The sequence below is a fragment of the Balaenoptera acutorostrata genome, chromosome 1, assembly GCF_949987535.1.
Source record: "Balaenoptera acutorostrata chromosome 1, mBalAcu1.1, whole genome shotgun sequence".
Taxonomy (NCBI): domain Eukaryota; kingdom Metazoa; phylum Chordata; class Mammalia; order Artiodactyla; family Balaenopteridae; genus Balaenoptera; species Balaenoptera acutorostrata.
In genome coordinates, this window is record NC_080064.1 from 15,201,845 (window position 1) to 15,229,729 (window position 27,885).

At 41.2% G+C, this 27,885-nt stretch overlaps 2 protein-coding genes and 1 non-coding gene across 4 annotated transcripts in view; all 3 read left to right on the forward strand.

The window, feature by feature from the left end:
• The window catches only part of MICOS10 (mitochondrial contact site and cristae organizing system subunit 10), a 36,425-nt gene that overhangs the window by 8,266 nt on the left and 274 nt on the right, over window positions 1-27,885 (forward strand). Inside the window, exons 2-3 of the mRNA XM_007175041.3 lie at window positions 24,327-24,374; window positions 25,700-25,809. Coding sequence (XP_007175103.1) covers window positions 24,327-24,374; window positions 25,700-25,809 — 158 coding nt within the window. The remainder of the gene's footprint in view (window positions 1-24,326; window positions 24,375-25,699; window positions 25,810-27,885) is intronic.
• The window catches only part of NBL1 (NBL1, DAN family BMP antagonist), a 64,094-nt gene that overhangs the window by 8,255 nt on the left and 27,954 nt on the right, over window positions 1-27,885 (forward strand). The window contains exon 2 of one of the 2 annotated variants that reach the window (XM_057544383.1): window positions 24,327-24,374. The exons of the other annotated variant lie outside the window; for it this stretch is intronic. The gene's annotated coding sequence lies outside the window, so the exon portion shown is untranslated. The remainder of the gene's footprint in view (window positions 1-24,326; window positions 24,375-27,885) is intronic. 2 annotated transcript variants of the gene reach the window in all.
• LOC114236828 (U6 spliceosomal RNA) lies at window positions 12,404-12,514 on the forward strand. Its single transcript, XR_003622688.1, has one exon. It is a non-coding gene; the product is annotated as a U6 spliceosomal RNA (small nuclear RNA).

The following is a 27,885-nucleotide window of genomic DNA, read 5'->3' on the forward strand; positions in this document are numbered from 1 at the left end:
ACGGCTATTGTGGGTGGTATGGAAGTCCGACAATTGGTATTCCAGTTTTATATACATAGTAGTAATAATTAATGTATACTTCTCTAAGCAATTTAATACCAGGCATTGTGGAAATCTCGGGGGAGGGGTGCACAGGTGAATAGGCACTGGGCCTACCCTTGAGGGGCTTACCTTCTTGAGGAATGTGAAAAGGAGGTGGAGACTTCGGAATTCCATCTTAGAGAATTCCATCTTAGGTGTTTAGTAGGTGAACCGGGTGGAGGTCTGCATTTCAGGTCTCAGAAACTGTCCAGGCATCATCCCAGAGGAGAGAGAGACTTTGGCTCCTTCGGGGAGTGATGATAATGGCTACCATTTATTGAGCACTTACCATGTGCCAGACACTGTGCTAAGCATGTTACATTATCTCATTTAATCCTCATAGTCTTGAGGGGTATTTTCCCTCAATTTTTTTTTTATTTGTGATAAAATACAAATAAAATTTACCATTTTATGGGGGGGATAAATTAGGAGTTTGAGATTAACATATACACACTACTATATATAAAATAGATGAACAACAAGGACCTACTGTATAGCACAGGGAACTATATTCAATATCTTGTAATAACCTATAATGGAAAAGAACCTGAAAAAGTTATATATATATATATATATATATATATATATATATATATATACACACATATATATATACACACACATATATATATATATAAAACTGAATCACTTTGCTGTATACCCAAAACTAACACAACATTGTAAATCAACTATATTTCAATAAAATTTTTAAAATTTTAATTTAAATTAAAACATTTTTAAATTGACCATCTTAACCGTCTTTAGGTGTACCACTAAGGGGTATTAAATATGTTCACAGTGCTGTACACTCATTACCATCATCTATCTCCATAACTCTTCATCTTGTAAAACTGGAACTCTGTACCCAGTTAACAATAACTCTCTACTCCTGCGCATACCTTCCAGCCCCTGGCAACCACCACTCTACTTTCTGTCTCTGTGATTTTGACTACTCTTAAGTACCTCATGTAAGTAGAATCATACAGTATTTGTCTTTTTGAGATTGGCTTATTTTACTTTGTATAATGTCTTCAAGGTTTACTCTATGTATTTATTTAGGCTGTGTTGGGTCTTCCTTGCTGCGTGTGGGCTTTCTTTAGTTGCGGCTGGTGGAGGCTACTCTTTGTTGCGGTGTGTGGGCTTCTCATTGCAGTGGCTTCTCTTGCTGTGGAGCACGGGCTCTAGGCCCGCGGGCTTCAGTAGTTGTGAGTCGTGGGCTCAGTAGTTGTGGCACACGGGCTTAGTTGCTCTGCGGCATGTGGGATCTTCCCGGACCAGGACTCGAACCCGTGTCCCCTCCATTGGCAGGCAGATCCTTAACCCCTGTGCCACCAGGGAAGCCCGTTGTGGCTGTACCATTTTACATTCTTACTTACACTGCACAAGAGTCCCAGTTTCTTCACATCCTCACCAACATTTGTTCTTTTCTTTAAAAAAATTTTTTTTAATAGTAGCCATCCTAATCAATGTAAGGTAGTATCTCATTGTAACTTTGATTTGCATTTCTCTAATAATTAGTGATGTTCAGTGCATCTTTCCATATACTTATTGGTCATTTGTATATCTTCTTTGGAGAAATGTCAGTTCAAGTCCTTTGTCCATCTTTTTTTTTTTTTTTAATCATTTATTTTTGGCTGCGCTGGGTCTTCGTTGCTGCACGCGGGCTTTCTCTAGTTGTGGCGAGCGGGGGCTACTCTTCGTTGGGGTGCGCGTGCTTCTCATTGTGGTGGCTTCTCTTGTTGTGGAGCATGGGCTCTAGGCGTGCGGGCTTCAGTAGTTGTGGCACGCGGGCTCAGTAGTTGTGGCTCACGGGCTCTAGAGCGCAGGCTCAGTAGTTGTGGCGCACGGGCTTAGTTGCTCCACGGCATGTGGGATCTTCCTGGACCAGCGTTCGAACCCGTGTCCCCTGCATTGGCAGGCAGATTCTTAACCACTGTGCCACCAGGGAAGCCCTCTTTGTCCGTCTTTGAATTATTTTTGTTGTTGTTGCATTTAGGATTTCTCTATATATTCTTTTTTAGAATATTTATTTATTTATTTATTTTTGGTTGCATTGGGTCTTTGTTGCTGCGCGTGGGCTTTCTCTAGTTGTGGCGAGCGGGGGCTACTCTTTGTTGCGGTGCGCGGGCTTCTCATTGCAGTGGCTTCTCGTTGCGGTCACAGGCTTCTAGGCGTGCAGGCTTGTAGTTGCAGCACGTGGGCTCAGTAGTTGTGGCTCTCCGGCTCTAGAGCACAAGCTCGGTAGTTGTGGCACATGGGCTTAGTTGCTCTGCGGCATGCGGGATCTTCCCGGACCAGGGCTTGAACCCGTGTCCCCTGCACTGGCAGGCAGACTCTTAACCATTGTGCCACAAGGGAAGTCCCATCTCTATATATTCTTGATATTAATCCTTTATCGGATCTGTGATTTGCAAATATTTTCTCCCATGTATGTGGGATACCTTTTTGCTCTGCTGGTATTGTCTTTTGGTGCACAAAATTAAAAAATTTTTATGAAATCCAGTTTGTCAATTTTTTCTTTTGTTGACTGTGCTTTTGGTGTCTGAGCAGCAAAAATCTCGTTTCTCATCTACTCTCATACTGACAGTACTTCTGATGGCAGATGTGTTGGTTTTCCACACCAAGATATTCTCTGACACCAGCTGGGTGCTCCATTGCACAATTCAATTCTGACAATAACAGGATAGCACAGACCCTTTGAGTTAAGGGCTTAGTCCCCTAAGACTCTCACTTCAGATGCCAATCAGAAGTCCAGATTGTTACCTACGCTTCTGACTGACTGGCTATGAATCAGAGGTTCCCATGGTTCCCTCTTAGGGTTCAATAATTTGTTAGAATGGCTCACAGAGCTCGGGAAAACAGTTTGTTTAGTAGATTACCAGTTTATTACCAAGGATACTAAAGATTCTGAATGAACAGCCAGATGAAGAGATACATTTGGTGAGGTCCTGAAGGGTCCCAAGCCAGGAGCTTCTGTTTCTGTGGAGGTGGGGTGCACCTCCCTCCTGGCATGTTGCCCTCCTGGCATGTAGATTTGTTCACCATCCTGGAAGCTCTCAGAACCCCATACTTTTGGGATTTTTCGGAAGCTTCATCATGAAGGCATGATTAATCATTAACTCAGTCTCCAGCCCCTCTCCCCTTCTTGGAGGATGGGGGATGAGGCTGGAAATTCCAAGCGTGACTTGGTCTTTCTGGTGATCAGCCCTCATCCTGAAGCCATGCAGGAGCCCATCAAGAGTCGCCTCATTAGAGTAAAAGACACGCCTATCACCCAGGAAGTTCTAAGGGATTTAAGAGCTCTCTGCCAGGAACTGGAGGCAGAGACCGATATATGTATTTGTATGATTTCATATCCAAGAAATCATTGCCAAATCCAATGTGATGATGTTTTTGCCCTATGTTTCCTCTTAGAGTCTTACAGGTTTTTGAGCTGTATTCAGTTAATTTTTGTATATGGTGCCAGATAAGGAGAGTCTGATTTCATTTTTTTTGCATGTGGATATCCAGTTTTCCCAGAACCATTTGTTGAAAACACAGGCCTTTCCCCACTGAATGGTCTTGGCACCCTTGTCAAAAACCATTTGACCATATATGCAAGGGTTTATTTCTGGGCTGTCTATTCCATTGGTCTATCTGTCTGTCTTTATGCCAGTACTACACTGTTTTTTTTTTTTTTTTTGACCGTGCCGTGCGTTTTGAGAGATCTTAGTTCCCTGACCAGGGGTTGAACCCGGGCCCACGGCAGTGAAAGCTCTGAGTTCTAACCACTGGACCACCAGGGAATTCCCAGTACTACATTGTTTTGATAACTGTAGCTTTGTAGTAAGTTTTGAAATCAGGAAAAGTGTCTCTTGGTTTGTTCTTTTTCAAGATTATTTTGGCTATTCAGGGTCCCTTGAGATTCCATATGAATTTTAGGATGGCTTTTATATTTCTGCAGAAAATATCATAGGATTTTGATAGGGATTGCATCGAACCTGTAGATCCCTTTGGATAGTATTGACATCTGGTAGCAAATAATATTCTATGGTATGGATATACCACATTTTGTTTATCCATTTATCAGTTGATGGACATTTAGGTTGTTTACACTTTTTCGCTATTATGAATAATGCTGCTGTGACCAAGTATACCAGTTTTTATATGGACATATGTTTTCATTTCTCTTGGGTATGTTCCTAGGAGTGGGATTACTGGATTGTATGGCTCTTTGTGTAGCATTGAGAAAAACCATTAAATGTTAAGCTGAAGAGTGACGTGGTTGAATGTCTGATTTCAGAAAGATCCCTGAAGTATTATGAGAATGAATTGGAAAGGGCCAGAATGAGGGCAAGGGATGTATTAGCATATTATTGCAAAGTCATGTCATAAGTGAAATGATCAGGTTAGAGGAACCCAGAACTAAGATGGGGGCAGAAGGAGTGGAATGGAGACGGATGTAATGGTGACAGTACAGCAGTAATGTTTACAGAACTTGAAACGCAGGCTCACGAGCAGGAGTCGTCAGGGTGACGTCAAACCTACATAAATGGAGAGTGGAATTGCGGTTGACAAGTAGGAGAGGCAGGAGGGGAGCCCAAGTAACATTTTGCAGTTTATTAATTTCTGTTATGTCTTGAGATTTGTCACTGGGTATATGCAGCTCAGTCAACAGAGATGAAAGATAATGCTTTGCCATGCATTCATCTTCATGAAAAGAAAGGGTTTGGCCTTGTTCCTTCCTTGCTAAGAAAGTAGGACAGTAAATGATTTAGCAGCTGACCTACCTTAGAATTAACCAGCAGGTTTTGTGTATTCATCCGCTAATCAATTATGTGTAGTTAAATTGATTGTTTAAGACCATTTTAATTTTAAAATAATACTATACTGGTCAACTAATCTATAACAAAGGAGGCAAGGATATACAACGGAGAAAAGACAGTCTCTTCAGTAAGTGGTGCTGGGAAAACTGGACAGCTACATGTAAAAGAATGAAATTAGAACACTCTCTAACACCATACACAAAAATAAACTCAAAATGGATTAGAGACCTAAATGTAAGACAAGACACTATAAAACTCTTAGAGAAAAACGTAGGAAGAACACTCTTTGATGTAAATCACAGCAAGATCTTTTTTGATCCATCTCCTATAGTAATGGAAATAAAAACAAAAATAAACACAAATGGGACCTGATGAAACTTAAAAGCTTTTGCAAAGCAAAGGAAACTACAAACAAGACGAAAAGGCAACCCTCAGAATGGGAGAAAATATTTGCAAACGGATCAATGGACAAAGGATTAATCTCCAAAATGTTTAAACAGCTCAAGCAGCTCAATATTAAAAAAACAAACAACCCAATCAAAAAATGGGCAGAAGACCTAAATAGACATTTCTCAAAGAAGACATATAGATGGCCAAGAAGCACGTGAAAAGCTGCTCAACTGCTCAACATCACTAATTATTAGAGAAATGCAAATCAAAACTACAGTGAGGTATCACCTCACACCAGTTAGAATGGTCATCATCAGAAAATCTACAAACAACAAAAGCTGGAGAGGGTGTGGAGAAAAGGGAATCCTCTTGTACTGTTGGTCAGACTGTAAATTGATACAGCCACTATGGAGAACAGTATGGAGGTTCCTTAAAAAACTAAAAATAGAATTACCATATGACCCAGCAATCCCACTACTGGGCATACACCCAGAGAAAACCATAATTCAAAAAGGCACATGCGGTAGCACAGGGAGATCAGCTCGGTGGTTTGTGACCACCTAGAGGGGTGGGATAGGGAGGGTGGGAGGGAGGGAGACGCAAGAGGGAAGAGATAGGGGAACATATGTATATGTATAACTGATTTACTTTGTTGTAAAGCAGAAACTAACACACCATTGTGAAGCAATTATACTCCAATAAAGATGTTAAGAAAAAAAAAAGGCATATGCGGGACTTCCCTGGTGGCACAGTGGTTAAGAATCCGCCTGCCAATGCAAGGGACATAGGTTCGATCCCTGGTCTGGGAAGATCCCACATGCCACGGAGCAACTAAGCCCGTGCACCACAACTACTGAGCCTGCGCTCTGGAGCCCGTGAGCCACAACTACTGAGCCCACGTGCCACAACTACTGAAGCCCACGCGCCTAGAGCCCGTGCTCCGCAACAAGAGAAGCCACTGCAATGAGAAGCCCACGCACCACAACTAAGAGTAGCCCCCGCTTGCTGCAACTAGAGAAAGCCTGCGCGCAGCAACGAAGACCCAACGCAGCCAAAAAAAAAAAAAAAAAAAAAAAAAAAAACAGACAGACACATGCACCCCAATGTTCATTGCAGCACTATTTACAATAGCCAGGTCATGGAAGCAACCTAAATGCCCATCGACAGACGAATGGATAAAGATGTGGTACATATATACAGTGGAATATTGCTCAACCATAAAGAGTAGAGGCGTGGATGGATCTAGAGACTGTCATACAGAGTGAAGTAAGTCAGAAAGAGAAAAACAAATATCGTATATTAAGGCATATATGTGGAACCTAGAAAAATGGTACAGATGAACTGGTTTGCAGGGCAGAAATAGAGACACAGATGTAGAGAACAAATGTATGGACACCACGTGGGGAAAGTGGCGGGGGTGTGGTGGTGGTGGTGGGATGAATTGGGAGATTGGGATTGACATGTATACACTAATATGTATAAAATAGATAACTAGTAAGAACCTGCTGTATAAAAAATAAATAAAATTCAAAAATTCAAAAAAAAATACTATACTGAAAGAGGCCATTGAATAGTCATGGAAAAAGAAAGCAAATTACTGTTTTTCTTTAAGTATCAGTTCATCTGATAAATATGGGTTACCACAAAGTATTGGTGGCTCACCAAAAAGTGCCTTCTGGTAGCCTGTGTTTGCAAACTGATACCTCTCCGTTTCATGGAGTGATATCAATTAGGGTAAACTAAAATACTGCAAAGGTTTCTGGTTGTTTATAGGTTTGGGTTTCAAATTAGTACATGTTAATTGTTGAATTAGTAGCCATATTTTGTTTGTTATATGTATTTATAAACAATGTTTGGGAGCAGAAATCCTTTTTCCATTTGCGGCAGCAATATGAATAATGGAACATTGTGATCTTCCTAGAGGAGAATTTTCTGTTAGTATTGTAGAATAATGTAATTAGGCACTATATGGAACTTGAAAACATATTTAAATTTTTGTTCTGGCTGTGGTTTTATGCTTTCCTAAAATGTGGCCTGAAACAGTTTATTAGTAAATATGCTGAATTGCTTTTTCTGGCAAGTGCATTTCAGTGTTGAATCCAAGGGAAAATACAAATATTTACTTATAAAAGTCGTTTGGTGTGGTAATATTTTTACCACGGCCATTGACCCACTATTGAAATGTTAGGGCATTGCTAGGTTGGATCCTGTTTATTTAAAGGCCAAGAGAGGGAAAGAGAGAGGAAGTTAACATTAATTGAATACCTGTTATGTGCCACCATATCTGGCACACTAATGTATTATCCCCTTTTTACTCTCCTAGCAATTCAGTGAGGAAGTTTATATTATCTCTTTTTCAGCAAGAAAAATAATGCTCAAAGATACTTGTAGAAACTGAGAAGTTCATTTAAAAATCCACATGAAAATGTAAACAATGTAAACAATGTAAAAATGTAAACAAAAAAAAGTGATTTTTTTTTTGTTTGTTTTGGCTGTGCCCTGAGGCATGCGGGATCTTAGTTCCCCAACCAGGGATTGAACCCCTGCCCCCTGCAGTGGAAGCGCGGAGTCTTAACCACGGAACTGCCAGGGAAGTCCCCAAAGCGATTTTTTAAAAGAAAAACAAAGTTGGAAGACTAACATTACCTGATTTCAAGACTTACTGTAAAGCTTCAGTAAACAAGACAGTGTGGTGTTGGAGAAGGGATACACGTATAAATCGGTGAGATTGGCTAGTGTCTAGAAATAGACCCATAAGTATATTGTTAATTCATTTTTGACAAAGATGCCAAGACAGTTTAATGGGGAAAGGAAAATCTTTTCAAGAAATTGTGCTAGAATAACTGGGTATCCATAGAGAGAAAAAAAATGAACCTCATTATCACATATAAAAATTAACTTGAAGAATCACAGACATGTAAAAGCTAAAACTAAATATTTCTAAAAGAAAGCATAGGAGAAAAATCTTTGTGACCTTGAGTTCAAAAAGAGTCCTTAAAAAAGAAAAGATTTCTTAGGTCACAGAAAGCAAAATCACAAAGAAAAAAATTGATATGCTGGATTTGATCAAAATGTAAAACTTGCTCTTTGAAAGACACCATTAAGAGAACAAAAAAAGGCAAGCCACAGAATGGGAGAGAATATTTGCAATACATATATCTGATAAAGGACTTGTTTCCAGAATAAAGAATTTTAAAATTTCATCATAAGAAGACAATCCATCTGAGAAAATTGGTTAAATGTTTGAAAAGATTCATTGCAAAAGAAGTTATATTAATGGCAAATAAGAACATGAAAAGATGTTAACATCAATGGGCGTTGGGGAAATGCAAATTAAAATCATAATGAGATACCCCTATACACCCATTAAAATAGTTTAAAAGACTGACAACATTAAAGTTTTCTAGGATGTGGCGCAACTGGAATTCTTGTACACTGTTGTTGGGGAAGTATAATGGCACAATCGTTTTGTAAAACTGGTAGTTTCTTATAAAGTTAAACATACCATCTATTCATTCTACTCCTGGGTATTTATTTACTCAGGAGAAATGAAAACATATGTTCACAAAAAGTCTTATATATATGTCCTTGAAAGGTGTCCTTGATAATCATAAAGTGAGAAAAGCAAATTTTAGAACATCATGTGTGATAAACGATCCTACTTATATAAATGGAATGATAAACAATAAACTTAATCCAAATTACTTTTTGGAATGATAATGATGCTTGGTGGGGAGGATCATTAACTTTGCTCTTTTTATGATGTAAGGAAATAAACATGAGAACAATTTCTGTGCAAAAAATTATTTACTGAGTTCATTTGGTTCCTACAGTTGAGGACTATGAATAATCTTTAAATAAATATGTTAAGTCTAGTTTTGTTATTTAATAGGTTAGTTTAAATAAGCTTTTCACTAACTTTGAAATTACACTGGTAACTATTAATGAAGTTTCTCATTGATTGACAGGTTAATGGGATTTGCGCTTGGTGGACGTGATGTCCCATTGTTGCTTTCCTTTTTGGCCCCAGTTGAATAACTTCCATGAATACATAGACTTACAGAATGATAGATTATTAGAGCTGGAAGGAGCCTTAGGGATTCATTTGGTCTAGTGGTTTTTAAATGTCTTCCAAAGTACCCTAGTGGTTGCCACTGGCGGAGGGGGGCTAGGTACAGAGCGGAAAGGGAAGGCCAAGCAAATGGATTTCTAGTCAGGCTTTCAGCCCAGTCGCCTCCCCCTGCCCGAACAGAGCAACTCTACTTTGATCTGTTGTATTTATATATTTTCTGCATAAGATTTTATTTGGAAAAATAATTTGAATGCTTTGGAGGGAAAAAAGACTGATAACAGTGATTTCAACCCTTTCATTTAACAGATTGGAAAAATGATGTCTGGAGAATTTGAGATGTATTTCCCAGGGTCTGTTCCTATAGAGTGATTTGTTTGGAACCTGTTTCTGTTCTGGATATTGGACAGATTTGTCCACGAGACTGCTGCTTTACAACTCCTCCTGGATTTACCCAGTCACTGGGGTCCCACACACTTGGGGCACACAAACACACACTCTCTCCATTCTCCTACCACTGACCAGTCAGTAACGTAGTTTGGACCTTGGTTTAAGATAACATTTCTATTGAATGTGTTTGCTTCCTATTTCAGCTAGAGACCATTTCTAACTGAGAAACGGCTATCTAGAATCATATAACTTATATGTTACAACAAACAGGGGAGTTTATTTATCATGTTTTCAAAATGTGGTCTATAGAGCCCTAGAGTTTGTGGGGCCCATCTGGGGGGGGGACAAGTACAGGGTTCAGGAGGGTAGGGCCTGGATGCTACTTGGACTCCTCAAATAGCAGCTTAGTTTTATCTTTTGAATGTACTGGGTTTTCACAGAAGATTTCTCTGGAAGAAAGGCTTTCTGCTTTGAAAGAAAGAAGAGGAAGAAGGAAGGGAATTGTGTCCAGCCTCTCACTGTAAGGGTGAGGAAACTGAGGGCCTGCAGTGTTAACCTCCTTCAGCTGGAAAAGCAGTGTGTGGGACATTGAAAGAAGAGTCGGCCTTGGGAATTCCCTGGTGGTCTAGTGGTTGGGACTCAGTGCTTTGACTGCTGTGGCCCAGGTTCAATCCCTGGTCGTGTACCATTTGGCACGGTGCAGCCAAAAAAGAAAGAGTGGGCCTTGAGCCGAGTGAGCTTGGGACAGTCTTTGGCTTCTTTGAGCCTCAGTTTCCTCTTCTGTAAATTTGGGATGCTAATCCCTACATGGTTTTGATGAAGCCCAGGATTAGGTAATAACCTAATGGTTGTGAAAGTATTTTATAAACTGTAAACCCCTAGACTGGGGGTGAAGTACCCCCTCACCCCCAGGGACATGTGGCAATGTTTGGTGCCATGTATGGTTGCCATACTGGGGGATGGGGGAGTGGGGGTACTGACATCTGGTGGGTCGCGGACAGGGATGCCGCTGAAACGACAGCATCCACAACAAAGGAATACCAGCCCCAAATGTCAGCAGTCAAGGTTGGTAAATCCTGCCCGTGACAAATGTAACTTCTCTAGACTTCTCATTCTTTACGACTCCCCTGCCACAGCCCTGCCAGACTACACTCACCCAACACAGGGTCGAATATTCATACATATAGTACATCTGCACACACAGACTCTTTCAGCAACAAACATAATGGGAAATGAAGTGGACAAAAAAAGAAAAAGGAACAAACAGAATAATTAGAATGACTTTTTTTTTTTTTTAAATTTGGTCACACCGCACAGCTTCTGGGATCCTAGTTCCCTGACCAGAGATTGAACCCGCGCCCTCAGCAGTGAAATCACGGAGTCCTAACCACTGGACCGCCAGGGAATTCCCTAGAATGACTTTAAAGAAAGCATAGCTTATAATTTTTAGGTCTTTTTTTTTTTTGACTAAATACATACTTGTTAAAAAAAAAAAAAAGAACTGTACTACTTAAAGTGAAAGTCCATTGGAATCTAGATAATGATTGTTAACAATTTAACTTGTCATTTTTTTTTTTTTTTAAAGGATTTTCTTATTTATTTATTTATTTATTTATTTATTTATTTTTGGCTATGTTGGGTCTTCGGTTCGTGCGAGGGCTTTCTCCAGTTGCGGCAAGCGGGGGCCACTCTTCATCGCGGTGCGGGGACCGCTGTTCATCGCGGTGCGCGGGCCTTTCTCTATCGCGGCCCCTCCCGTCGCGGGGCACAGGCTCCAGACGCGCAGGCTCAGCAATTGTGGCTCACGGGCCCAGCTGCTCCGTGGCATGTGGGATCTTCCCAGACCAGGGCTCGAACCCGTGTCCCCTGCATTAGCAGGCAGATTCTCAACCACTGCGCCACCAGGGAAGCCCATTAACTTGTCATTTTTAAAAGAAGTGGAGAAAGTGAATTTGAAATGCTTTTTATTTATTTATTTTTAAAATTATTTATTTATTTATTTTTGGCTGCATCGTGTCTTAGTTGGGGCACTTGGGATCTTTCGTTGCGGCGCGAGGACTTCTCTCTAGTTTTGTGGCACGGGCTCCAGAGCATGTGGGCTCTGTAGTTGCGGCACATGGGCTCTCTAGTTGTGGCACGTGAGCTTAGTTGCCCTGCGGCATGATGGGATCTTAGTTCCCTGACCAGGGATTGAACCCGCATCCCCTGCATTGGAAGGCGGATTCTTAACCACTGGACCACCAGGGAAGTCCCTGAAATGCTTTTTAGAAAGCATGATAGGGGGGCTTCCCTGGTGGCGCAGTGGTTGGGAATCTGCCTGCTAATGCAGGGGACACGGGTTCGAGCCCTGGTCTGGGAAGATCCCACATGCCGCGGAGCGGCTGGGCCCGTGAGCCACAATTGCTGAGCCTGCGCGTCTGGAGCCTGTGCCCCGCGACGGGAGGGGCCGCGATAGAGAAAGGCCCGCGCACCGCGATGAAGAGCGGTCCCCGCACCGCGATGAAGAGTGGCCCCCGCTTGCCGCAACTGGAGAAAGCCCTCGCACGAACCGAAGACCCAACACAGCCAAAAATAAATAAATAAATAAATAAATAAGAAAATCCTTTAAAAAAAAAAAAAAAAAAAAAAAGAAAGCATGATAGGAACAAGAAATAAAGGATAAAGAGGTGAGCTCACTTCGGCAGCACATATACTAAAAAAAATTGGAATGATACAGAGAAGGTTAGCATGGCCCCCGAGCAAGGATGACACACACATTTGTGAAGCATTCCGTATTTAAAAAAGGGGGGGGGGGTACCACTTAGAATAACATTTTGGAAGAATATGGGATATGAAACTATGGTCAATATTAACGGAGGATGGGGAGCCGTTTAGAAAAATGGTACAAGTGAGATGTGTCTGGGAGAGAGGGTAGATGCGGGGGCAGATAGCAGTGTGGCCCAGGTGCTTGTTTAAAATAATAGAGACCCACCACCAAGTTGCTTCAATTGTGTATATCTTCAGGTAGAATTTGATTAATAGTTAACAGTGTATATGGGAGGAATTGAAATCCATTGCTTTTACTATGTTTTGTTTATCCAACCTAAACCTGCATTAGAATGCTTAGGATAATTTGTAATTATTATAACACTCTGACATAATTGTTGATGTATCTGTAGACCTACTTTATTTTGACAAATGTTAGAAACAAATGTTTCTGATTGTTTGTCACAACCTGCACATATAAACTACTCAGAATTCCTTTTTGATAGATTTTAAATGATTAACTGAAGCAAATGATTTGAGCAACATAATTCACTTTTTACTAGGAAGGTAGTCCTAAGAAAGCTGCTAGTTTCTTGGCATCATTTCAGATGACTACATTGAAGTCCATGAGTTGTAGGAATTCATTTTTTTTTAACCATTTCAGCATAAGCCTGTATGTGAGCTTATAATATCCCCATCTGATTAGAAGCAAAAATACAGTATATTACTGTTCTAATCTTATGTTGTCTTGACATTAGTATAAATGCTACTAATCTTATGTTTTCCCGGAAGAGATTGGCTGTGACCATTGACAAAAATCACAGCTTTTTTCCCCTTGTTCCAACTGCAACTTGAAGTTCATTGTATTTCAGCACATGGCTTATCTTTAGGAAGAATTTTTTTTTCTTCACGCAGTGTATGAGAACTAAATTTTTGGTTTCTTAATGTATGCAAGCCCAGTGATTTGGAGAGGTTTATTTATGGGGCTTTGTAGAGTACTTATGCCTTTAAGAAAGACTGTAGGCTTCCCTGGTGGCACAGTGATTAAGAATCTGCCTGCCAATGCAGGGGACACGGGTTCGATCCCTGGTCCTGGAAGATCCCACATGCCGCGGAGCAACTAAGCCTGTGCGCCTCAACTACTGAGCCTGCGCTCTAGAGCCCACGAGCCACAACTACTGAAGCTCGCGCGCTTAGAGCCTGTGCTCCACAACAAGAGAAGCCACCACAATGAGAAGCCCGCACACCGCAACCAAGAGTAGCCCCCGCTTGCCGCAACTAGAGAAAGCCCGCGCACAGCAATGAAGACCCAATGCAGCCAAAAATAAATAAATAAATAAATTTAAAAAAAACAAAAAAAGAATGACTGTAGAATACTACTATGATAGAAAGTCAGCTGGGTGCTGTTTCCTAAACCTCATAGTCTTGGGCACCTTATGAGAGCCAGATTTTTAAGAAGACATTTAAATTAAATTAATTAATTAAAAAAATTTATTTATTTTATTTATTTTTGGCTGTGCTGGGTTTTCGTTGCTGTGCACGGGCTTTCTTTAGTTGTGGCGAGTGGGGGCTATTCTTTGTTGCGGTGCATGGGCTTCTCATTGCGGTGGCTTCTCTGGTTGCGGAGCACGGGCTTCAGGTGTGCGGGCTTAAGTAGTTGTGGCTCGCGGGCTCTAGAGCGCAGGCTCAGTAGTTGTGGCGCACAGGCTTAGTTGTTCCGCGGCGTGTGGGATCTTCCCAGACCAGGGCTTGAACCCGTGTCCCCTCCATTGGCAGGCGGACTCTTAACCACGGCGCCACCAGGGAAGCCTGAGAGCCAGATTTGAACAGCAAAGAAAAAGTTGCTTGCTCACGGAGGTCCCCGAAATTCAGGCAAGCCATTCCCACACTTTTGTGAATGCTGGTCTGGGATAGTCACCATTTGCACCAATACTATACCTTAAATGCAAAACCATTGGTATATTTTTAAAATATTTGACCCCCTTTTCCATCTCTGCATCTCTGTCCATGACTATATCTTTACCTAAGGATCCCTTATCTAAGAATCATCATAAAGTGTGGTCACTCCCACTCCTCAGAAATTCCTAATCCCTGGTCAGAGTCGTGCTTTAACCTGTCCTGCTTACCTTTAGTACCGTCTCTCATTTCTGCTAGGCATGGAGTATACAAAGGCAGGGGGTGGGGGGAGTGTGGTGTTGAGGAGAGACCAAAGTATGTAGGGTCACATTTTTCAGTCAGAAAGCAGAGAAGGGAGAATCAGAAGTCTGGACCTAGCTCCCACCTGGCCTACTGCAATGGCTTTCTCCTAACTGGTGTCTCCATCTTTGATGGAGCCTTCTTCAAATCTGTCCTCATTGCTGTGAGTGGGCTGTTGTAAAGTACACATCTGATATGTTGTTTCCCTGCTTAATTTCTGCCACTGCTTCCCTACTGCTTGTAATAGAGGCCAAGATCCTTAGTTTGCCATAAAGGACTGTCTTGCTTTGTCTCCCGCCGCACACTTGGTAACTTAGTAACCGGGAGCTCCTCGTAGTCCATTTCTCTTGTCACCTTCTCTCCCACTCCCTTCTCTAACCCTCCAGGATGGTTTGGGTACCCTTCTTAGTGCCTCGAGCACATCCTGTTTCTGTCATTGTTCCTTGTACTTTGAGTTTCTAATTATCAGTAGGCTCTAACACTAAATCATGAACTTACTGAGTGCGGGACCTTATTTCCTGGGGCCTAGCATAGTGCTTGGCACACAGTGGGTGCTCAGTTTGTGTAATGAAGGAAATGCCCACACATAGTGTTGGCTAGGATGAATTTTGGAAGGTATTTCGTTTCCTTTGGTAAGTCAGGTTGATTATAATAACTTTGTATATCTGTGAGGAGGCCATACTGGTGGCAGGGTTAACATGGTGACCAAAGACGAGGCCTCTGGAGTCAGACTGCCTGGGTTCAAATCCCAGACATGTGACCTGAGGCAAGTTACTTAACCTTTCTGTGTGTCAGTTTCTTGGTCTATAAAATGGGGCTAATAAGAGAAGTTTATTGTGAAGATGTAATGAGGTAATTTAATCCTGAAGCATTAGTGCTTAGCAAATGCTCTTCACTTTATGTGATGTTATTTGGTGTTCATGAAAACATTGTAGATGTTGCATTTGTATAAATCAAGTTATATTTTAGATTTGTTAAGGGAATTTGGTATTAAAAGGTTATTTGATGACTTTTAAATAGCACCAATGTTTTATTTATTTATTTATTTATTTATTTATTTATTTATTTAGGGCTGCGTTGGGTCTTTGTTGCTGTGTGCGGGCTTTCTAGTTGCGGCAAGCGGGGGCTACTCTTCGTTGTGGTGCGCAGTCTTCTCATTGCAGTGGCCTCTCTTGTTGTGGAGTACGTGCTGTAGGTGCACGGGCTCAGTAGTTGTGGCACGTGGGCTCAGTAGTTGTGGCTCGCGGGCTCTAGAGCACAGGCTCAGTAGTTGTGGCGCACGGGCTTAGTTGCTCCGCGGCATGTGGGATCTTCCTGGACCAGGGCTTGAACCTGTGTCTCCTGCATTGGGAGGCGGATTCTTAACCACTGTGCCACCAGGGAAGCCCCAGCACCAATGTTTTTAATTATCCAGGTAGAAGTTCTCAGCATTTTCTTTCCCACTGCACCCCCCCAAAACCCCAGATACACATACACACACTTAATCAGTTCTTAAGTCCTGTAAATTCTGCCAGCAAAATGTCTCTTCTTTTCCAAGTAATCCTACACACCTTAGTCAGATGAATCTTCTTAAAGCACAGCTTCAGTCATGTTATGCCTTTCTAAAAAGTCTTCAGGGAAGCCCCTGCCTCCTGAATTAAGTGCTGTGCAGACTGCTTGGTCCAGCTTCTGGTGCCTTCAGAGGCCCCCGTCCCTTTCTAGCCTTGTCTCCTGCTCTCAGGGACACGCCTAGACCGCCCCCGCTCCCATTTCCCTGCACAAGCCCTGCTTCTCTGCGGCTGCTGGGTGGGGCGCGCCACCCCACCTCCCCAACTCTGGCTGTTAAAAGTCTACCATTTAAGACAACTCAAATGCCACTTCTTTCTTGAAGATTAAAAAAAACAAAAACAAAAACTCTGCTAAATGTGTTCCCACCTTCCTGTCGACCAGCAGAACACTGACCCTCTCCCGGCACCAAGGATCTGCTTTTGTTCAGTTTTCTGGATACCTGACTTGTTACTCCTTCTTGATCCCAAGCTCCCCAGGGAAGAGACTGTCTTATTTATTTCTGACCCTTGTTGAACCCAGTACTCTTGCCCTTCAGTGCTCAGTAAATATTTGTTCTTGAAATGCTTTTTGTGGGAAAAGAAGGCAATTACAGTTACTGTGTGCAATGCACTGTTTTTCCAAGCTTTTTACACATTTTATATTGTTTCATCCTTGCTATTCCCCAGTCAGGGATAGGCAATATTAGTATTCCTATTTTTCTATATGAATAAACTGACCCCTAGAGAAGGTATATAATTTGTCCAGGGACTGAGACATACCACTAGTAAGTAACCTAATCAGTATTCTCAATCATGTTTAGCCTATGTTACCCCCAAGTCCACATAACCCTATAACTGAAGTGTAACCACTGGGTGACATTTCCCACTCTTTGAAGAATAAACACTACATACTCTAGTGATGTGCTCCAAGAGGAAAGAAATTTATCCCCAGTGCCTTCTACTTAATAAATGCTAATAAATATAGATCAAGTAAATGTATAAGGAAAAGAAACCATTGGTTCTTGTTTCTCCATTGATTTTTCATTTGAATCAGGAATAGGCAACAACGTAATAGCTATAATGATGTATACATAGGATATAATGAATCCCTGATTCTTATATTTACTTTCACAAAGATGAGAATCCAGTTACTGATATTGATGAGGAGGGGCTGGAGATATTGAGAGGGAAGGGACTTGCTGGAAAATACCAGTTGAATACTGTTCAACTGTCCCTTTTGAACAGTTTGAATTCATTTTATCTCCAGCCAGTGCACAGAGGGAGGTACATCCCAGCTTGACTTGTTGACTGTTTCTCATTGATTCTAAGTCATTTCAGGGTTTTGTTATCACTCTTGATAAGTCAAACATCTGTGGTTTCTGTTGTTTTCTTGAGGGATTGAAGAGTCACATAGTCATAAATTACCCATGCAGAGCACTACAGTCCAAAAAATCCAGAAAAACACTTTGTGTCATGTAACAATAGACTAGTCTCCCTGCTGCTCTCCTGACCTCTCCCTGAGGTTTATCTCTGTGAATAGGGAAGAGCCATGATTTTGGAGTCAGACAGCTTGGGTTTGAATTCCCCTTTTTAGTTGTGTGTACTTGGGTAAGTCACTTAACCCCTTTACATTGTTTCCTCTTCTGTAAGACAAGATCATAGTATACCTCATAGGTGGTTCTGTAGATCAAATGAAATAATATATAGAAACGTTAGTACAGTGCCTGCCACTCTATAAATGTTAGTACCTCCAAATCACCCTCGCCCCCATAAATGTAACACATGGCATCTTTTATTGTGTTTATTGAAACTTAGTAATTCTGCATTTTTTCAATGTCCCTTTAATAATTAATCTTCAGAGCGTCTTCACATTTTCCTACATACTATGCCCACATGTGAATTAACTAACTATATTTTAGTAAAATGTGTACAGCCATGTTTCTTTTTTGCATTCTTGGAAAGTTGTACGACTGTCAGAACTCTGAAAGCTAGATTATGTGCTATATGCACTCATTTAAAAGGACCCTTTTTGTGAGTTTGGCTTTTCTTCAAGCAGAGCACACCAGTAATGACTTCCACATTTACCTTCCCTATCTTTACTGCTTTCTGCTGACTGCTTTACTTGTTCTGATCAGAATCCTGGTATTTGATGTCCCCCGGAGAAATTCCTACAGATGTTTCAGCCTCTGTCTAGTCCGATAGGCAACGGGAAGGTTAAGGTCTTGTAAAATAGCCACCTTCTTAGTCTATTTTCTACATACCCTGCAGCAATGTTGACTTGTGAGAAGCTGATTAACACAGACCACATTTACCATCTCTGGGCCTTTGGTCTGGCACACTTTCTTGGTTAATTCACATGACTTGGCATTTACACATGGACACCTGGGACAATCTGTCTTTGCCTCAAAGGATTAAGTAACACAGTTTGGAGTTGACTTAAAACTATTTTTTTTCCCCTCATAAATTGGGCCCTGAGCATCTTTCATAAATCAGGAATGTTTCTTGGAAATGTAATTCTCACCAAACTCAGTCCCAAGCGTACTTTTCTATAAAAGCACGTTCTTGTTTGTCTGTCACAACAAATGCATTTGATGATTGTAATAGTGTTGATAGAAACATGATTGAACAGGAAAGCACACCCATTCTAAATAGGCCAGTTTGATATTAATCCATGTTCAAAGCATAAATATAGCTTTATTAAACACAAGACAGCTCTAGGAAAATCTTTATTATATTTTAAAGCAAAATGTTCTAGTTCAGCAGTGAGTCTGAAGGAATCTCCTATTTTTAAAAAATCATGTAGCAAAACCTGATGTATTTCTATAAACAGTTGCTAATGCCTATGAAATAAAGTCAACTATGCAAAGAGTGGGAAAAATAGATTCTGATTTTCAGCTCTGGTTCACCCACAGTGTGATCCTCCGCAAGCCAGGGAGTTGTGTTTTAATAGAGGATTTAACTATTACCTTACAGTTTTGACATCTTTTGAGTTTTTTTAGAAAGGTAGCAGAACTTACTACTATTTATTGAAGTCTGTGTCAGACACTGCAGATACCTTTACATTTTCCTAATACAGCAGCCCTAGGAGATGGTTTTCACTCTACAGATGAGCGTGCTGAGGGCGGGCGAGGTTAAAGCACTGACCTAAGGTCAGAGAGCTGGCTGGTGAGGATGGCCCAGTGGTCTGAACTGGGCCTGTCTCGTGACAGCATCGGTGCTCTTGCCATCCCACTCAGTGGGAGAGTAAATCTCTCATTTTTTGGAAGCTGTATCTTTTCTTTCAGACATTTAAGAATAAAGTTGTTTGGCCCATGGCTCCTAGGATCTTGAAAACTTGCTTGTAATTCCTGTAGTTTCTCATATTCATAAACTGCCAGTTGAATATGGTAGTTAAGTTTTTGCTCATACATCTTGTTATATTATACAAATTAAAATGGAGTTGCTTTGCAATTTTAATTTTTAGATGCAGATGAAAATTTAGCATTGATAACTATACATTAGACTTATAAATTTAGGAGCTTTGTTTAAAATGTTAACTATAAGCTGGAGTGAGATCTTAATTATATGATAAATTATTGATAAATAAAGTGGGTCTATGGTCTTCTTTCCCCTGTGATCAATCTTTCATAGAAATGTTTTCTAAGTGACTTTCTAAGGATTTTTTTATGCCTCTCCCAACAATGAGTTATTCTTCCTCAGTTGAAAGTCCATTGGCAATTGCAACTTCTACAAAGTTGATTCCACAGGAACCTTTATTGCTCCAACTTGTTCTGCTTAGGGACGGATATCCAAAGTACACTTCTGGGACTTCGCTGGCAATCCAGTGGTTAAGACTCCGCGCTTCCACTGCAGGGGCCCGGGTTTGATCCCTGTTCGGGGAACTAAGATCCTGCATGCCATCCGGCGCGGCCCCCCCAAAAATTCAAAGTACATTTCTACCCCAGGACTGCAGTCAGATTATGTAGCCTGCTTCTTAATTCTTGCTGATTATGTTTGCTTTTTCAATAATTTCAGTGAAGTCAAGCTTTATGATATATGGCATGGTAAGAGCAAAGACTTTTCTAAAAGTTGCATTGATTAACTAGAAGTGGTCCATATGTCACAGTGATGGCCATCAGCCTAGTTCCGCCCACCCCCACACAAAGTGTGGCTTAGGGTATACACTGGTATCCTGCTGTTGGTTGTTATTCTTTTAAATTTGTTATAAAATCCACTTGGGGATGTGATGAGGCAGTATTTTTTATGTAGTTAGTGGAGCAAGTTCTCTGTTGTTTTGTTACTAAAATAGTATCAGATGAATTGTTAAGGAATTGCTTCTTTCTAAAAATGTGTGTTTATCTACTAGCTGGTTTTATGATGTCCTTTTGGGCACTAAGCATGCCCTAAAGTGCAGGGTTAGCTTGATTCAGAGTAATTTCTTTTTGAAAGAATTTGTGCCAATTCTTTTTCCTCTCCAGAAGAAATGGTTTCAGAGCATGGGCTCCCTGCCTAATGTCAATTCCATAAGGCTTCTCTGTTATGGGGTGGGGTTTTTTTTTGTTGTTTTTTTGGTTTTTTTGCCCTGCTCCCCACCTGCCTTGGTGGACTTTGCCATTAGGAAGATGTGTACCTACAATCAGGCATTTCTTTACTTTAGGGTTATTTGTCATTCCAGACATCGTGGGCCAAAAGAACAGGCTTAAAAGGGGAGGCAGAGTTATATAAATTTTATTCATAGTTAAATATTTGCTTCCAGGGAAGGTGAAAAATGCTTTGTACTTTTTCCTTTGGCTTTTTCTTCTAAGAGAACTTGTCATGCAACAACAAAAAAAAGTGGCCAAAGGCAGAGAAAAACTCTTCTCTTTTCCATGTTGGTTTGTTTTCATTGTAAGACAAACCTTTCATGTTTTATTGTTATGAAGTTTAAACCTGGCCTAGAGGTGCCAATCTTTAGTGGAAACAGCTGCAGAGTTGGTGTCCCCTAATCAGGTGGGACTTTCTTTGAAGCAACATGTTGCCTTTTAAAAGAAAATTGAGCATGTGAGAACTTGAACCTGTAAAACTCATCAGCAGTTCCACCACTGTTTATCTCTTAAATAACCGAGGTAGCTAACTTAAAGTAACACGTTGGCATTTAAACATCATTTTCCATATTATTTTTTCTGAAGAGAACAGACTTGATATTTTGTGTCTTAAAAATATAGAAATGGAGAAGAAAAGTCTCATAGGAATTGAAGATGTAGCAGCCCAATTTAACTAAGACCGTAGAGTACACTCTGTCTTTGGGCTAGTCTGAACTGTAATTTTGATCTCATATTTATACTTGCAGGTAAATGCCTTTAATCAGAGCAAAACTGGGCGGTCAGGCATATACCTGAACTTAAATGAAGTCTAGAGAGGGAAGATTTTCTGCTCTGTACTGGTTGATGTTGAAGCATTTCTCCTCTTTGTGGTTGAGTGATACTGGTAGCAGTGGGTTTAGCATCGTTCTTGGTCTACTGTTAGGAAAAGTTGAGCATCAGAGAGCTTTCTTTCCTTGGGGGAAAATAGGAGAGACAGGAATGGAATCAGAGGGACAAGAAAAATGCTGAAATATTTTCCTTTTGGGCTTTTGATTTGTTTGCCAAAAAATTGCCTTCCAGATGGAGAAGACCAAAAGCTCTGATTGTAAGCCATTATGTTTTTACTGGCCTAACTCCCCATCCCATTGCCTGGTTTGAAATCTGTAGGCCAGTCCAAATTCTTTACCTCATTTTCTAGTACCAATTTACTGTCTTACTCATCTTCCAGCTGCAAGGGGGTGAGGCAAGTTGCTTTGAAATTGAACCCTGTGCCATTTTATAAACCAAGCAACAGCAGATTCTTGCTGAGGGCTATCGATCGTGATAGTTGCCATTTCCGTGAAGTTCTTGAATCACACCTACCAGGTAGAATTGTGTCTGTGACATGTGCTGTAGGATTAGTCTGGGAATGAATCGGAACAAGCCCATCTGGCCTTGTGCAGACTTGTTACTACCCTGGTTGCCTAGCGTTCTGGGCTGTTGCATAGGAAGCACAATTTGGTTTTTGGCTGTATCCTACTTCATTGGCAGTAGAAATCTTGACACTCCAATTTCCCTTGGAAAATTGATTGTTTAGGGGTTGAAGTTGTAGGGGAATCCAGTGTCAGGACATAGTGGGTATAGTGGCTTTGGAGTCTGGCAGACTTGGGCCCAGTTCATTGTTCTTCCACTAACTGAGCATGTCCTTGAGCAAGTTATTTTCTGCGTCTGGAAACTGGGGGGTAATACCATATCAGGGTGTTGTTTGGTTTAAAAGATTTTTTTTTTTTTTTTGGTAGAATAGGGAGGGAATGTTGGGTACTCATGGGAAGTACTGATGTTTGTTCCTTTTCCTTCTCTTTATATCAGCCTTGAATAGGTTAACTATTGTGGTCTGTAAACTGACGAGTTTTCCATCATTTTATTAAATTACATGGAAATTAGGATGACATGAGTGATCTTCAAATGTTGCATTTTAAAGTTGGGCGCCAGTACCTAATGCAGGGTCTATTGGACAGTACAAAGTAATGATTTTTCATTAAAATTCATATTTGTATAGGATATAGTCATAGGAAGGAAATACACATCATGGCCACCTATAGACTGTAAGAGAAAATTATCAGAAATCATTCTGGATGATAGCATAAACACTTTCCTCAGGCCAGCATCAGCTGGATTGTTGCATAGGTGAAGCAAAAAAGGTGTGGATTAGCTTGTTTGCTCAAGACGAAGTTCTCTGTGTTTGGAGCAGAAAGGTCAGGTTTGCTGACTGAGGAGTACTTTGAATGTTCACACTGCAGTAGCCTAAATTCATGGTTAGACAGGAAAGAAGCTCTTGGAATTTCAACAGCACGTATTCGAAAACCATTAAGGCAAGTGAGAATTGGGACTTTAATGTGGTGCTTAATTGTAAAGAGGTTGGTCGGGGTCTCTGTTGGACCATGGAGCAGACACTTAGTAAAGAGCATCAGAATACTCTGAAAAGTCTGAAAACAATTAATCTGTCAAGTCTGGGGGAAAAAATCAGATCTTAGCTGTCTTCGTTGGCATGTATAACTTACTTTTTTGATAATGGAAAAATAAGCTTATCTCAAAGTTTGGGATATGTATCTCTACAGTATGTGAGATGATTTTTTTCCCCTAAAGTAGTACCACAGGTAAATGTTTTTATTTTAATGGTTCTACATTCATTTTAACACACCTTATGAAAAAAATATAGCTAGCAGTCAAATCTTTGATTATACTAATATTATTTAAGTTGAGGTTGAATTTATATAATTAAATACATACATTGATGGGTTTTTCAAAGAAAATAAGTGTGCAGATGAAGTACGCATTAGCAAAAATTATGACTGTAGCAGTGACCAAGGTTTGAGAAATATTGGTCAAAATGAGAATTTAACCTTTTTTTGTTTTTTTTTTAACCTCAAGCTTACGTTTCTATGAAGTTTGATTTAAAATTAGGTATTAAAAATTTTTTTTTCTACCAGATCATTAAAACAGGCTTGCATTTGTTCTTTTATTTTGAAAGATAGTGGTTAAAAATGCCCTGTGAGTAAAATGAGGAGAGGGGATTAATCTTCACATTTGAGAAAGTGCTTTCCCTCTGTCTGGACACTCTGACTTGTGTTTGACTTGTGACAACCTTTGGCAACTGTTCTGGATCACTCCTTTCCATCTTCCTCAAAAAGTAGCCATCACTCAAAGTGCTGAAACGACAAGGGGAGCTTCCTGCTGACATTGTTTACCTGATGTGCTGGCTGTGGCACCCCTGCGGAAGGTGGGTGGGAGAGCCCAAGGTGCTGGACGCTATTCGCAAGCAGCGCAGAGAGCCTCTACTCGGGAACTGTCTCCTGGTTTGTTCCCCCACCCCTAAGACTTGTTTAGACAGAATGGTGAAGAAAGTTCTCATCCCCTATTGGGGCAAAGGGACCAAAGGCATAGATAAAGCCTCTGACAACAAGAAGGAAGGTTAGAAATGAGAAAACCATCTCTCTACCAAATTAAAAAATCTGTTTTATAAGTGTTCACATTTATGAAATGTTCGTTTTGTTTTTGTCATTACTATTAAGATATTTAACATGTTTTTCCTCCCTCTTTGTAGGTACTGGTTTTGGATTAGGACTTGTTTTCTCACTTACCTTCTTTAAAAGTAAGTGTGACTCTTCCTACCTTTACAACATAATGTTTAGTGTATAGGTGCACATGGCAGGGACGCTTCTGGAAGGCATGGCTACGTGGCTGCCAGTCCATCCATTTGTGGGTTTAGGTAGAGGCCTCTGTAAAGTGAGCTAGACAAAGACCGTGGACTCAAAAGAGGTCAAAATGGGTTGGGCATCTCCAGAATTCCCCCTGGGCATTGAGTCACGGTGCCTGATATCTTCATTAAAAAAAGCCTGTACTTTATGCCAGTGAGTCATTTGGCCAAATCTACACTCTCAGATAATTCTAATTAATTATAATTGTTTCTAAAGGAACTTGAAAACGAGAGTCCTGCTGGTAGTAAAAAAGTAGACCAGAAATACCCATGCTTTTTGGCCAAAAATTCTCCTAAGCAAAGGGCAGGAAATGTCCCTTTCATTTTGTGGAAGAACTTTTGCAGTTTGGATATTGAATAGAAGCCAAAGGGGTCACTTTGACCTCTTTCCATGAAGAACTGGTGGGGAATACACAACTAGAGAATTATAATTAACACATAGTGCTGATGTGAAATAATCATGACATTGGCTTAAGAAAACCTCATGACTTACTAGAATCAAAATATGTAAATATTGGTGAAATTCTATTTTAAAAAAAATAAATTTATTTCTTTTTGGCTGCGTTGGGTCTTCGTTGCTGTGCGTGGGCCTTCTCTAGTTGCAGCGGGGGCGGCGGGCTGCTCTTCGTTGCGGTGCGCAGGCTTCTCATTGTGGTGGCTTCTCTTGTTGCGGAGCACGGGCTCTAGGCGCGCGGGCTTCAGTAGTTGCAGCACGTGGGCTCAGTAGTTGTGGCGCACGGGCTTAGTTGCTCCGAGGCACGTGGAATTTTCCCGGACCAGGGCTCGAACCCATGTCCCCTGCATTGGCAGGCAGATTCTTAACCACTGCGCCACCAGGGAAGTTCCAGAAATTCTTACATATTTTAAAAATTCAAAGACCTTACCGAAAGGTGGTTTTATTTCTAAGTTTAAGAATTAGTTAAAATGAGCAGATGGTTAGAACTGACATAGAAAAGTTAAGAGGTTCAACTGTGTCTACTGTTTTCATATTGTACCACTTATTAATACCTCAAATCTAGCAGCATGGGTACTTAATAGAGCCCCCTTTCCCATTTTTTGGCTGGTGATTAAACGTTGACAGAAGTGTATGGCATATTATAGTCAACAGTATGATGCATGTTGAGTATTTATTGAACCCTAAGCAAATGTATTTAAGCTGGAGAAAAGCTTTATTTTCTCTTAATGGTTCCCTATTGGGATTTTCCTTTTCTGCTCACCAGGAAGAATGTGGCCATTAGCCTTTGGTTCTGGAATGGGGTTGGGAATGGCCTACTCCAACTGTCAGCATGATTTCCAGGCTCCATATCTTCTACATGGAAAATATGTCAAAGTATGTACAGAATTGATATTTCTCTTTCTTTCTCCTGAGTCCCCGAAGAATTCTTTAGAGTGCATATAATTGATAAATACACTGTCATGTCACTGTGGCACCACTGAGATCCTAAGTGCTCAGCGTTTATCATTAGGGTAAAGTAGATCCGTATTAAATATCTGATATCTATAGGTAGCACTTTTGTTCGAGATCTCAGAGTGCCCTGTAAACATCTCACACACATTCAAGCTAAATCTAAAGACTTCTGAACTCAGCCGTTATTCTGCTTTCTACTGAAGAGGGCAGGTTCTTGACTGTGAGTCCCACATGATTCTGCCGAAGTCCTTGTCTACAGATGGGTTTTTAATGATGCAGACAGGATGAAAAAGTGTAACACATGCCTCAAGAGGAAGGAGGTAGCACGGTTCCTAAAGTTTTTGTGTGTAGCAGCCCTTGGACAGAGGTGCTATTTACTTTTGTATCCCCAGGGCCTGGAACAAAGTAGGTGCTCAAATAAATGTAAAATAAATGAATGAAATAAATTGTGTATCTTATTAGATGTGCCTATGGCCTCAGGCTTATTAAGGCATGACCTTTATAGCAACACAAGCTTCATGAAGAGCTTCACAGTCTCTGGATGTGTAGAATCATCTACTTTCTTGGTTACCCTGGAGCTAGAATCACTGTGATCTGGGCAGCAGCAGGGGGCCAGTGGAAAGAGCACAGAAGCCAGGACACCCAGATGTGAGTCCTGGTCCATCACTTGTTTTCTATGTGCTCTTGAGTTTTTCACTTCTGAGATTGTTTTCTGTCTGTAAAATGAGGGTAGTAATTTCTGCCTACAGGGTTGTTGTGAGGATTAAATGTGAAAATGTTTTTAAGCTATGAGGTGCTATATATATATATATATAAATAGAAATGTTGGTTATTATAATTGAGGCCAACTAAGAAAGGGTGATTGACTCGTTCATTGTTCCACCATAATAACAAGTAGGGCAGAAAAGGAGGTACAGATGAATGTCCCAGTTCTGGTCAAAAGCTGTAGCCACAAGGGTGACCGAATCTTAAATGACAGTGTGCCACCACAGCTCGGTCGCCTCTGTCTGAGAACGTGCTCAGACGGTCAGCTGCCTACTGACCAGCCTGTGCGGGCCTGGGGCGAGGACTGGGAGCCGGGGAGTCGGCCAGCGGGAAAGCCTGGCAGGCGTCTCCCAGGCCCTCCGTGGCCATGACCCACCCCTGCGCCGGAGCCAGGGTGAGGCGATCAGAGGGATAGCGCGAGTGAGCGGGGGCGCAGCTGCGTGGCATCAGCGCTGACGACCGGCGGTTTCCACTGCTCCCTGGCGCCTCGCTCTCTTGGCGCCACGGCTGAAGTTAGAGGAGAACATAAAGGAACAGGGAGAGGAGCTTCAGGTCTTTTAATTGTTTGAAATGTTTTCATTGTTCCAAACTGAGTTGTCATGGATAATGGCTCGGGGTGATTATATGTGGATGTATTTAATGGCTGGGAGTTACTGTGGAAAATATTGTTACAGTATTTACAGCCTTGTGTGTACTGCTCCAAAATGGCCTTGTAACTTTATCTGAACTGGAGTCTGTGCCTTGATGTCGTCATCCTCCATTCCCTGAAAAGAGGAACAAAATCCCAACTTGGGGCTTTTTCAGTGTAGTCATATCATGGTAATTGCTTGCTGAGTGCCTGCTATGACCTGTGGACCATCCTAGGTGCTTCATCTTTGAGAAAGCCAAATTTTACTGAGGTTAAGAAACTTGCCGAAGCTCCTGTCATTAGTAGGCCATTTGATTCCAGAGCCGTGCTCTTTCCACTCACCTGGGATCCGTCCCTTTGATGGGTTTTAGGAATATGGTTATCCAGGTACCGCCTGTTCAGCCCTGTTCCGTTCCTTTTCTGTTTTCCCCCCTCAAAGATTGAGGAGCCACTCTGAAGAACCTGGGCTGGAAGGATACAGTCCTCTTGTGAGACAGATTTAAAGCAAACAGAGTGGTAAGGCTTGGGGCCCGTTGGTCCTCGGTCTGACCTGCGGCAGCAAGTTAGAGAGGGTTGTCAGAATGCTGTGTGCACAGTTCTAACCT